The following is a 12,840-nucleotide window of genomic DNA, read 5'->3' on the forward strand; positions in this document are numbered from 1 at the left end:
CAAAAAAACAATACAAATACCCTAAATGATCTTTAGAACAGCCATCAATGGGATTATATGAAAGGACTTGGTTGATCCTGCAACAGTTGGTAATGAGAGGATGACACGACATCTAAATTGCAAGATAGTTCAAGCAGTGTGGAAAATACATATTTGATTACTAGACTTCAATTGACAATTCTAATTACCGTGAAGACACATGCTTAAGTAACTAAGCATATTGGTCAATAACCAACGCTTGAGATAAGTCTATACAGAAGAGAGTGTTGAGTTCACAATTGTTGACAAGCTGATAACCTTTGTTGCCTTATCTGGTAAGTCTAATTTTAACCAACTATCATCCTTTGTATATGTTTCGAAACTTCTTTTAGGAAAATGCTTTATGTAGTCAACACTGTACTTGGAATCTTGGAAACTATAGAACCTCTTCACAAGAAAGGGATAAATATTGGTGAAGTGCACGAAGCAACACAAACAAGGATAGATGAAGACAAAAATCTCTGGGAAAATCCTTTGCCAGACAGGGGCTCACACCTAGATGACATGTAGGTATAAAAGGTTTCTTCAACCTGTATGATGTTCTTCGAGAGCTAGCTCATTCAGTATAAGTGGCTCAATTATCACAATTCAATCACAAATGTCCCTGGTCAACTGCAATTAAAAATAAGGGCCTTAAAGTGCAAGGTTGTCTGTAGGGCTTATCTTAACATACCTAGGGAAAAAATGAATTCGGACAAGTCCAACTTAGGATAGAAGAGGTGACATGGAAAGGCTTGAGAAACAAGGACCAATAGAAAAACCCATTTACCGTACTCTCTGAAATTCGTCCCATCAGAGTGCACATTTAAAACTGAACTAGAAGATCCAGGGTTCTCCACAACAAGAATACATGCAAGTTTCATCCTCCAACAAATAGAAACAGTTGGTGTGGATGGCAAGTTACAGACTCTACCTTGTTTCATGCCTGGAAAATTGAAACCAGGCTCTAGCAATGGAAAAATAGAAAGAAATGTTGGTATAGGTAGTAAAAGCTATGTAGGTTTATTTTTGTTGTTTAAGATGAAAATGCTTCATTAGGAGAAAGTGAAACAATTGAATGTCAGGTTGACCTAAAAACATGTGAGTGGAGACATGGATAAAAAAATTCAAGTAGAGGCTTCCTTTCAGTCCTTCAGGCCAGACTTAACAGCTTATAGTATATAAAATAATATGTTTACAGAAAGAATTCAACTCTCGCAGTGGTCAAAATGCTTAAATTCTCTCCCAATATTTGTTAGGAGGGATCCAATACAGACACATTATCTAACCTGATCATTCTATATGATGTTATAAGGTGTATTATTTCAGAGGGTAAAAGAAAAATGTATTACTTAAACAAGGATAAGCAAGGATATAATGCATACATCATAAGCTCATAACTTATTCAACCAAGAAAGCCCTTCAGTGCATTTGTTGCAGTAATTGCTGCCAGTGCTGGAGATAGAATGAACCTAGATTTAATTTAGTTTACAAGTAAATGGTTTCTCATCTATTAAGTCAGTTTAAGTTTCTCTGTTAGATATTGTATAATAAACATCACTCATACAACTGTTTGCACTTCACAGGTAACAAAAATAGGAGAAAAAGATGCTCAAGGCAACAAGGATTGCTGCAACCTTCGAATTCCTTTGTTAATTTATGCTAGTTAGAGGTCAAGCTAGAGCTTGTTGCATAGAGCACTGCATTTTGTGTCTGTACTGAAGTTATGAAATTCAAACAGAAAGTGTCATTAACCTATAACACTTTAGGGATCAGACACATAACAAGTTTGTACTAATGTACAATATTAAATAAATTCAATCCTTAAGAATCCAATCGCATTCTTTTCTCCTCCAGATCCATCAACTCTTTTCGCCATGTATCCAACTTAGTTAGCTTTTCTCTTTGCTCAGGATTTAATGTCTCTTTTCCAGCTAAAGACGCCTGCTGTGACTCAGTCAGTCGGATCTGTTGACAGGTTAAGCATAATTTCAGTATCCTATGAGCCTATATTATATTCAATGTGATTACAAACCATTATCCTTTCTGGACATTGAATATATAGCAACAGAAAAGTTTTAATATATTTTTCCTGTGGCAAAAACATATATATTTCCTAAAAGTAGTTCACATTGTCTCATTATTCCAATCACATCAAACCAAGTTTCAGTTTTGTAGGATCAAAATCTCAACTGTAAAAGAGAAAAACCTAGTTCCCAACTCATAATGCCACAATATATAGATTAGCTCATCTTTGAAACTAAAGAAACATGATAAGTAGAGTGTTTAGTACCTTCTTCTTCAGTGCTCGAATTCGTTTATCCAGTTCTATGCTTTCAAGATGTGTTTCCTCTAATGAAGCAGTAACAGAGACCTCTGAGGAGACAGTTAATGAGCCCATTTGCTGGACTACACCCTGTATATCTTGATCTCTATGTGCCCTATTTTCAGCCGCTGTTGTCTCTCCATTTACTGTATTCTCAGTTGTTTTGCCCTTCTCAGAAACTGATATAGCAATACTAGCCTGTAGATTCATAAGTATTCAACCAGTGGAACAAAAGTAATCAGTGTCCAAATGACTCTGTTTTAAAGAGCATTTACTTCTTTGATAAGCATTTTTGGAAATAAATAACTAGACTTAACACCGACAATAAATATTAGAATAGTAGTTAATAGTACTTCCAAAATGTGACTGACCGACTGACCCCTAGCAAATAAGTTTATCATACTACATACATATTTTGGAAACAGATTATGCAAAATCATTCTGATCATAGCTGGTAAAACCTAGAGATTCAAGGATGGTTTTATACTGCCTGTGATAAACATTTAGAGTTTTTCCAGTTGATGCTACAGTTTGCTGTCCTAAGAACATGCTCCAGCAGTTTTGTTTATCAAAGCCTAGGGCTTGAAGAGAATTATTCAAGTTTTCAGTAATAAGATTTCATTTTTCACCAGTATTCTCAGTTAACAAATGGTATCCAACCCTTCTTCAAACCTTAAAGCAACACTTTCATTTTCAACCAATGTAGGGCAGTGAGTGGTTCATTCAGAGATGTCATTTCAAGAGCATGTCATGCAGAACAGATCCTTCTCAGTGAATGAAAGCCCTTACATCAGAAACACTTTGCTTGGGCATGCAAATATCCACCATTTGAAGCTTGGTGATAGGATAAAAGAGAGCAGCCAGTTGCAAAGACTAAGAGACAATAGAGTAAAGAATGGGGCTAGTTTGGCATTCGCATGTGACAAAGATAGAAGTGAAATCTAAAAATTTGATGGTTAGGTTTTGACCTAAATTCTTTTGAAGAGACTTTGAGGTTGCAATCCTAGAAGGAGACCTAAGTGTTTGGTTAGGAAACATAAGAAAAGAATGGTTTTCCTAACCAAAAAGACTGAAAAGGTTACCCAAGGTTTTGTTGTGAAATGATTTCAAAGATAAGCTGAGCAAAATGACTGCCTTATTGAACAAAGTAACTGGGTAGCTTGAAAAAAGAACATTCAAGAGTTAAATGTTCTATACTATCAATATTATTTATGATGGTAAGGCTTTCATTGATGGGGGTAACACATAAGTGACAACCTGCCCATTGATAGTCTTTTAGTTTCTTCCAAACATGCAGCTCTCACATAGTTTCATATTTGATGTCCATTTTGGTACAATTAATAGAGTTCACAGTTAATCAAAGAAAGGAAAAATGACTATTTTACATGCAGTATGTGCAATTGGAGTATAGGAAGGGCATGAAACACTTCAAAATGGTAAATGACATTTTTTAGATGTTGATATTGAGGAACTTAAAGAGTAGGAGTTACATCAAGATAACATATTCTGCTAGGGCTGTCGTTTCATGGTGGGCTGGTTGGTTTATCCAATTTCTTGCATACACCTATATTCGAGTATGTAGATTCAACACACAACCTTAAAACTTGCATTGTACCTTAGTGATTGTGATTGTGAAGGAATATTGTTGGCAATTGATGAGGGTACATTATATTTGTAGAGGTAGGCTAAGTTGCCAGTTCAGGTTCAGGTTTGAGGAACCAGTTTACTGGTACACCAAAATTTGAAATCGGGTTTGGGTTCGTTAGTACAAAAGAATGTAAAAATTATGTGTATATATCAGCCTAGAAGCATGAATTAAGATTAGAATGTCACATAATATCATATATACAACAAAAACACCATAACTTGTCATCATTGATTTACTACTGGCATAGTACTCACCCAGTTGCAAAAACTGGCCATGTTATCTGGCCTAGAGAGTTCTTACCACCTTTATTGGCACCAAATACTCAGCAAATTTTTGGCAAAAATCGCCGCCAAGTACTAGCTGAGTTTGTGCCAAAAACTAAGAGAGGTTTTGTTAAAAACTCGGTCGTGGTTTTGTAACAGCACTTAAAGGCAAAAAACGGCCCAAATTAATTTCATTTCTCATTTCTTCACTTGTATTTTGCTGACAGGAAGAAATATCTTTATCAATTTGATGTGGATTTGAGGTGGTTTTTGAAGAGGATGACAACAATGATTTGGAGAGGTAGGCTATGGAGGAGAGGGGTGGATTTAGTTTCACACTGGATGACATTGAGTTGAGTGAGTAGTCATTGCTAGTGCCAGGAGAAGCCAGAGATAGAGCTGCATCCAAGATGGAGGACAAGCCACAGACTGAGTCAGACATACTAAGCGAGGAGGCACAATCAATACCCAGTGCAGACTCTAGGACTAGACCCGCTAGTTCTATCTCTCCCTTAGTTTTTACTAGAGCTAGAAAGAGGACGATGTAATTGCAGCTATGTATTTACTTTTAGTTTTAGATAAATTATTTACCATTTTGCTTCCAGCCATCAGCATTTCTCATGAGAATGTGATTTTGCACTTGCTTTGTATTTAAATATATCTAGACTAAGCTTGTTTCTTTTATGTTCTTATTTATTGACTCATTGGATGCATCTTCTCATTAAATTTTGCCAAAAAAAAATGCATTTCTAATTAGATTTAAGCAATTTTCTAAGTTCCCAATTTTTTTTGCAGAGTTTTTCCCGAAAGTTTTTCAGGCCATGGCGAGTTTTTGGCTTTGGCATGTTTTCCAACTATGCTTGTAAATTTGTAATCATAGCATTATGATCATACCATCATATACTTCAAATATTGAACCATTTAGCAAGAGGCAGAGTGCAGTTGATATTAGGTCCATTGTTTGAGCAAGGGTATTGGAGAAGGATTACGTAATGGGGATTATTCATCACACATGGGCAAACTCTAGATAAGTGAGATAGTCCACATTGATATCTCCCAGTGTTTTTCAGATAGATATATTCAAGACATCTATAATTTATAGCATATACTAGTTATCTGAACATCTATACTTCATGGTTCTTAGATAGGGTGAACTTTATCAGAAACTAATAACTTAAAATCAACGACTCTTGTGAAGGACGAAGCAAAGAAAATGGTAAAAATATATCAGAAATGATTTTTCTTTGGCAATGTTAAAACATTTCATGATTAAAGTGGATGAGGTGTGGTCTCCTACATAATTCATTGTTTGCTGAAAATAATGAGGATATAAAGCCCTGGTGTAAAGCTCAAGTAGATCTAGTTCTACCAACAACTACTTATATTTAAAAACTCATTTGAATGGCCTATATTCACGAGTTCCACCAAAACAGAATTTAGGAAAAGCAAAGAGGGTTTATCACCAACAGTTAAATTTGGGCAAAAAAAACCTAGTTTCCCATGCCTATCCGCCCGGGTTTTCCGTAGATACGCCTGGGTATGTCACAGGTTCATCCCGGATTCATCTCAGACAAACAGCCTGCCCAGGTGCAAAGCATGGCCTAACTCAAAGTTGGAGCAGACCAGGACCAGTACCGAGTTCAAACCGGACCAGTACCAGGGCCTAAGACCAGCAAACTCAGTAACTTAGGAGGTAAGCATAATCAAGGAATTAATACTCCAGTTATTCCAGTTTCGATTGATTTGTACATGTGCTCTATAACATTATATGTTGAATTAATGTCTATTTATAACTTCAAATTTTGTGATAAAAGTAGAGTGTATGCCACCAGAGGCTCCATGTTTAATAGATTTGGCTCTAACTTAGCCTAAATGGATGATCTTGAAGACTACTTGGCAAACTCTGCATTGACTATGAAGTCAGAAGAAGATAAAACATTGGATGACACTGCATCAATTCACCTAATATTACCAAGAATGGGATTTGGTAGGTTCAGAAAAAGAGGTATTGTCAGTGTTTTATAGAAGCACAATTGAATCAGCTGCACTTTTGTTTAAATTAGATTATTTCTTTGGATAACTTTCCAACATTTTTATTTATCCTTTGTGATTTGCCTTTTAAGCTTTTAGACACTGATTCTTGGGATTAATTAATGATAGTCTTAAAGACCCCAAAATTAGCATGTAAAAGCTTAAAAGGCAAATCACATATATTCCTTTCTTTGTTTAACTGTAAAAGCTTGATGATAATCTTAAAGTCCCTAGAATTTAACTATACATATATTCTAGGGAGCTTCCCTTTATAATTCCAAGAGAGGTTTTTCCTCATATACTGTTCTGGTTTGTGTTGTCTTGCAAAAAATAAACGAAAATGCTAACTAACTTATGATAAGATTCCTTTAAGGCAGATCGCAATCTATGAATTATGGTTTATGCATGCATGCTGACCTATGGTATCTCATCACACACAATGGAAAAAAAATCCCAAAGTCAATTCAAAGACTTGTTGGGAGAAGTAACTCATTCTCTTAAATTTATAATATCAGCCTTGTCGTTGCACTAACTGGCAATCAACTCAAAAACAATTTGTATTTTGGTTGGGTACATTTATTCAACTTAGTTATAAATTATAATTATTAAAATTTCAGATTTGACATGTCTGCATTTGTTAATACTTTTTTCTTGTTCTTTCTCCATTTTTTATAATACTATTTAAGTTTATGAAGGTCGATTACAGCAAGCAGTTGCCAAAAGAAATTTGAGACTGTAATCATCAACAGAATTAATATTTAACACGAAAGAAATGATTTCTTAACCATGTTTAAAACATTTCCATCCATTGCGCTATGCTGTGATTGGGCAATGAGAACTACCTTATGCCTAATGCAATTAAACCATATTAAAAAGACATGAACAATTTAGGCATACCTATGTTGGATTGTGTAATCCTGAATTTCACTTTTCAATCTGTACTTGTAGTCAGTGTCAAGGCCACTTAAATAATGCATATTATTACTTTGGGTCAAGCTGGTTCCATCAAATTATCAATGACTTGAATGTGTGTACATGCATATACCCATAGTTCGCAGACCCAAACTTGGAGAGTTCTCGGCAACCCCAGACTTTTAAAATTGGCGGCAACCCCAGAATTTTAAAATTGGCAACTTAAAAATACTACATTGTGTTGTCGGTAAAACCTATATTGTAGCTGACGGGTAGAGTTGGCATCCATAAGGTTGCATGACACTTGAGTCACCCCTTCGGAAAGTATATGTACATCGTCCGAATGGATTTATGGAGAATAATTGCAAATGGAATTGCATATCTGCTTATACGAATAAAGTATCTGTTTTGTGTTACATTCTTATCTACTAATGCGATAAACATCCGTTTACCCTGTACGGTAAACATCTAGCACCGTTGCCAGTCAAACCTGGTACAAAAGAGGTGTTATGAAGATTAATGCCAAATTTTCTTAATAAGGATAGGAATAAGATAAAAGACAAGGATGAGATATGCACAGCAAAGGAAGCATTAATACTCACACAACAGGCAGAAGTTTCAGCAGCTCACTGATGGGCACCAAAGTGGTGAAGGACCACGGACAGAGAGAGTGCATTCACCTAGCAAACCGAGAAGTGTCGAGGACTTACTTGAAGAAACATGTCAAAGATTGAATTTGGTAGAAGAGACAAGGGAGGAGTTCCTAAACTTGTATACGCCAAGGGTAGAGAATCCAAATGGAAGGGAACGAACCTGCACGACTTGAGGTGCCGAAGGAGCATGAGCACGGGGTGAACTCTTCGTTCCCGATACACCTAACAAAGGGGTACAAGTTGAAGAAGACCTCTTCACACCACAGAGTAACATGGCTGTCCGAAGTAGCGCGGTTGTGCAGAACATCGTACGTGCTCAGAGCAACGTGGGTGTTCAGAACAGCGTGGGTGCACAACAGAACAATGCAAGTATGTAGCAGAACAGTGCAAGTACACAACACGTATGTAATGTCCCCTTTTTTTGGGACATTATAATTCAGTGTTGCCAACTCTCTTTGCCTAGGTTTCCAGGGCGAGAAGGTTCTTTTCGGGGTTCAAATCGAGATTTGGCCTAGAAGTTTCCAGTTTCAGACCCATTGGAGCAATTTTGGCAGGTTGTCCGGATACTTACTATTTTTAGTAAGTGAACAGAGCTCAATATTATGGATATCTCAGTGTTGGTTTGGAAGTGTCTCAACGAGAGCTTTCCAATGAGCTATTGCACGTGCTTATCTGAGTTCGTTTGGTCAATTATTTTAATGCCTGACGATTATATGGTTTACTGGCTAAATGACTTTAAAAGTTTATTTAACTTGTCACTTTATTTAAAAAGTACTATGTTCATTTAAGTGACTAAACGACAAAAAGGTGTTTTATCCCACATTGCTAAAAGATGCGTGCATCACATTGGGAAAAGTGATAAAGGCAATAGACTCTACATGGGCAGACATGCGAAGATTATATTATTGAAAACAAATATTAATCTGGAAGCTGGAAACAGTTGCTGGTTATTTCTTTGAGGACGCAAACCCTTGAAGAAACTTTGAAGGTTGGATGCAAACCTAGCCTTCTTTCAGGTTCTATCTATATTGCCAATCTGACTGTTATTTCTGTTTGTAAGATTGGATATTTTGAATTGTTGCACGTTATTGTATTGTTGTCGTATAATACAGTAACGCATTTTGAGTTATTTGCATTAATCTGTTGGTTTATGTATAAGTTTCTGGATATTGGAGGAAATAAACACATTTTTCTGGGTTTTCTCGTTTGTAAAGTTGCTGGCTATATATATATATATCAGTTTAAGTTCTGAAATTTGTATCAAATACTGGATTACTGTTCGGATTTAAAATTTGTAAGTTTTAATCGAGGGTTTTAGTTAATATCCGAAAAGGGATATTACAACGTACCGCAAATACGAAAGAAATTAACAATGGCCGGACGTCAAGAAAGAATTCATAGTAGAATTTTGACTACTTAGGGATGATAACGAGATAGTAGCAGAAATCTATAGTACCAAACAAGGCAAGAACAAAATAGTCTGCGTATACGTGAGGAGGCTGAAGGAGTTGGTAGGAAAGATGGAAAGCCAACCAACAGACGGGTTGAAGAAAAGGTGGTTCATTGAAGGGTTACGACCATCACTGCAGAAAAGGATGAAAATTGTACCTCCAGCATCATACATGGATGCATATAACCACGTGATGGACCTGGAAAGTGAACAAAAAATGAGTAAAAACAAGAAAAACAGATTGTCAAACTCAAAAGATTCATCCTCGGAAAGCAATAGCGACAAGGAATCGAGTAAAAAGGATCGGGCACTACAGAAGGACATGTTACCTATGACGAAGGAGTTCAAAAACATGAAAAAGGATCCTGGCCAAATGAGAGAAGAGGAATTGTGGTGTACTGATTGTAAGGAGGGCCACACAAAGGGCTCCTGTCCTAAGAACCAATTTTGCGAAATCTACCAAATTGTAGGACATTCCACCAAGGAATGCTCGTTCAATATGAAAACGAAGGGACACCAACAGGTACTACTAATGCAAGAAGTGTCCACCTCGAGAGAGGGAATGAATACGAACAATGACACAACAACTTCAAGAGGGTACTGAAGCAACAACCGACACAGACAAGGACGCAACAACAATAATGGGGGCTAAAGCCAGATACACTACGATCCGAGTGGACGACCAATGATACAATATCGTGTGTGCAACCTCTGGGGCCACTTTGCCAGACACTGTACTACGAAGGGAACACCGCAGCTGTTGTGCAGATGGTGTGGCCCTAGAGACCATGAGGATTCAAAATGCCCTAATCCCGAGGTGAACTTGTTAAGTATAGAAACATGTGATGAGGAGACATTAGCCATCACTTGTGCACGAGCGAAAACGTATCCAGATCCGAAAGAGGAAAAGAAAAGGTTGTAGCAAGCACAAGCAGAATTAGAAAAAGAAATGGAGGTCGAAAAATTGCAAACAAAGGACACTACCGACACCTCAAGGAGGAACCAGGCAGAACAAAATATCATAGGGCAGGTAATGCAAGCGGAGGTTCCCATGAAGCTAAATGACCTTACAATGCCTCAATTACAAACTGCAATATTGAACATGACACCATCTCCAAAGGTGATGGAAGAGCCAAGAAAAGATGCACAAGGTGGAAGAACGACCGCGGCAGACCCAATGCTAGTTGCGCTCACCACAAGAAGACACCCCACGATAGTGAAGATGGGAATTCTCGGAACCATCCTCACGGACACCATCATAGATGAAGGGTCAAGAGTGAATGTACTGTTGAAAGAAACATGGAAGTAATTGGGGCAACCTATGTTATGGCCACCTACATTCCAACTGCTCATTGTCGATCATCATGGGATTAAACCCCTAGGGACCCTGATGGCACAACCTGTAACGATCGAGGCACAACCATTCTTATTGGACTTCGTGGTCATACTGTTGAAAAGAAAAGGGTACGACACCATCCTCGAACGGGGCTGGCTAGTACAGGTGAAAGTAAAAGATGACTGGAAAAGGAATACTTTGTCCATGGAAGGCAGAGGTCAGAGATTTGTAATTGACCTACATACACAAATGGTAGAAGAAGAGGCAGCATCGTCAAATTCCGAAGGCGAAGGAGATGACGAAGGGAAGAAACGAATGGAACCCAACGAAGAAGGAATCCTGAGACTGGAAGGAGGGTCCAGTGATGACAACCTGGATTTGATAAATGGTCTACTCCATTGGCAAATGGAGAACTATGAGCTCTTTCCGAGCTGCCGCATGTTAGGGGTCGAGGATGGAAATAAAGGATAGGAAAATGAATTTCCAAAGGAATATAGAGAAGTGAAGGAACAATAGGTGCAGATAGATGAAACACCTGCACGTACATTTAGTGAAGATAAGCTTATTAAATATGAAGAACCCACAGTAAAGACAATGAACTTAGGGGACGAGGCTAACCTGAAAAATGTATTTGTGGGAGATGACTGGAATTCGGTTCTAAAAGCGGCAACGTTTAAAATATTTATGGAATATAAGGACGTTTTTGCGTGGAAGTATAAAGACCTGAAAGGGTTACCGTTGGAATTATGCGTCCATCGTATCCCACTGATGGAAGGAGAAGTACCCGTACGGAAGCAACTGTACCGGAAGAACAAAAATTATGTCACACGGGTTACAGGTGAAATCAATCAAATGCTTGAAGTAGGCATTATTTTTAGGGTACAAATGAGCGAGTGGGTATCCCCAATTGTGATATCTTTGACGAAAGATACCACAGCTAAGAATACGTGTGGACTTTCGATGCTTGAATGCAGTAACGATTAAGGATCCGTTTCCGATACTACTCACTGACAGTATTTTGGAAGTTATGGGGCATGAAATCTATTCATTCATGGATGGATTTTCTGGATACAACCAAATATCCATCGCAGAAGAAGAGAAGCTTAAAACAACCTTCATAGTAGATGGGGTATACACCTACAACAGAATGTCGTTCGCTCTATGCAATGCCCCGACAATGTTTCAAAGAATATCCTGCACATCTTCGACAAGATGTCAGTCGGAAACTTCAAAGCATTTTTGGATGATTGGTCAGTTTTCAGTGCGAAAGACAAGCATCTAAACGCACTCAGAGAATGCATGGAAAGATGTAGACGAGCAAGACTAGCACTAAATCTGAAGAAGTGCAGATTTATGGTACCACAAGGGAAACTATTGGGGCACATCATAGGAAAAGCAAGATTAAAGACGGATCCTAACAAAGTTTGAGTAATCCTAGAAATCCCACCTTCAATAGATGTGACTGAGGTAAAATCATTCCTGGGACACATAGGATATTATCGAAGGTTCATTAAGAGCTTTGCGACAATATCTTACTCACTTGACAAACTAACCTCCAAGGGAGAACCCTACAAATGGGATACAAAGCAGAATGAAGCCTATGAGGCATTAAAAACACACTTAGCCACAACACCTATTCTGGCTTATCCGAACTAGGACAAGGAGTTCCATGTACCTATCGACGCATCGAACTACGAAATTGGAGCAACATTGGCACAGACAAGTGATCACAAATTGGACCATCCGATATACTTCGCGACTAGACTATTGTCTTAGGCAGAAAAGAATTATAGTACAACAGAATGGGAGGCTCCTGGAATGGTGTATGCTGTGCAAAAGTTTAGACATTACCTATTGGCAACTCCATTCATATTCTATGTAGATCATCAAGCCCTACTATATCTCATGAACAAATCATCCAAGGACAAATAAGTAGATGGCTATTATTCTTGCAGGAGTTTACATTTAAAATTGTGGTACGGCTTGGGAAAAGCCATGTAAGCACGGATCATTTATTGAGGATCGAATCGAGAGAACCACCGAGGGGAGTCAACGACGATTTTCCCAATGCACAACTAGTCCAAATTGTCATACTACCATCCTGGTACGCGAGTATCGAGGAATATCTTTCGACGGGGCAATTCAGTAGGGAAATGCCACCAAGCGAGAGGAGGAAACTGGTGCTGAGAAGTCGAACATTCCA

General features: G+C 38.0%; 1 protein-coding gene across 1 annotated transcript in view; it reads right to left on the bottom strand.

Moving 5' to 3' along the window:
* Nucleotides 1-1,474: 1,474 nt before the first annotated feature.
* Nucleotides 1,475-12,840, bottom strand: part of PYM (partner of Y14-MAGO) — a 65,488-nt gene continuing 54,122 nt past the window's right edge. Inside the window, exons 3-4 of the mRNA XM_089803396.1 lie at nt 2,312-2,542; nt 1,475-1,986 (exon numbers count right to left, since the gene is read on the bottom strand). Of these exons, the coding sequence (XP_089659522.1) occupies nt 1,843-1,986; nt 2,312-2,542 (375 nt within the window). The 3' untranslated portion in view covers nt 1,475-1,842. The remainder of the gene's footprint in view (nt 1,987-2,311; nt 2,543-12,840) is intronic.

Source organism: Cupressus sempervirens, chromosome 10 (genome assembly GCF_028749045.1).
Source record: "Cupressus sempervirens isolate cs-2001-9-10 chromosome 10, ASM2874904v1, whole genome shotgun sequence".
Taxonomy (NCBI): Eukaryota; Viridiplantae; Streptophyta; class Pinopsida; order Cupressales; family Cupressaceae; genus Cupressus; species Cupressus sempervirens.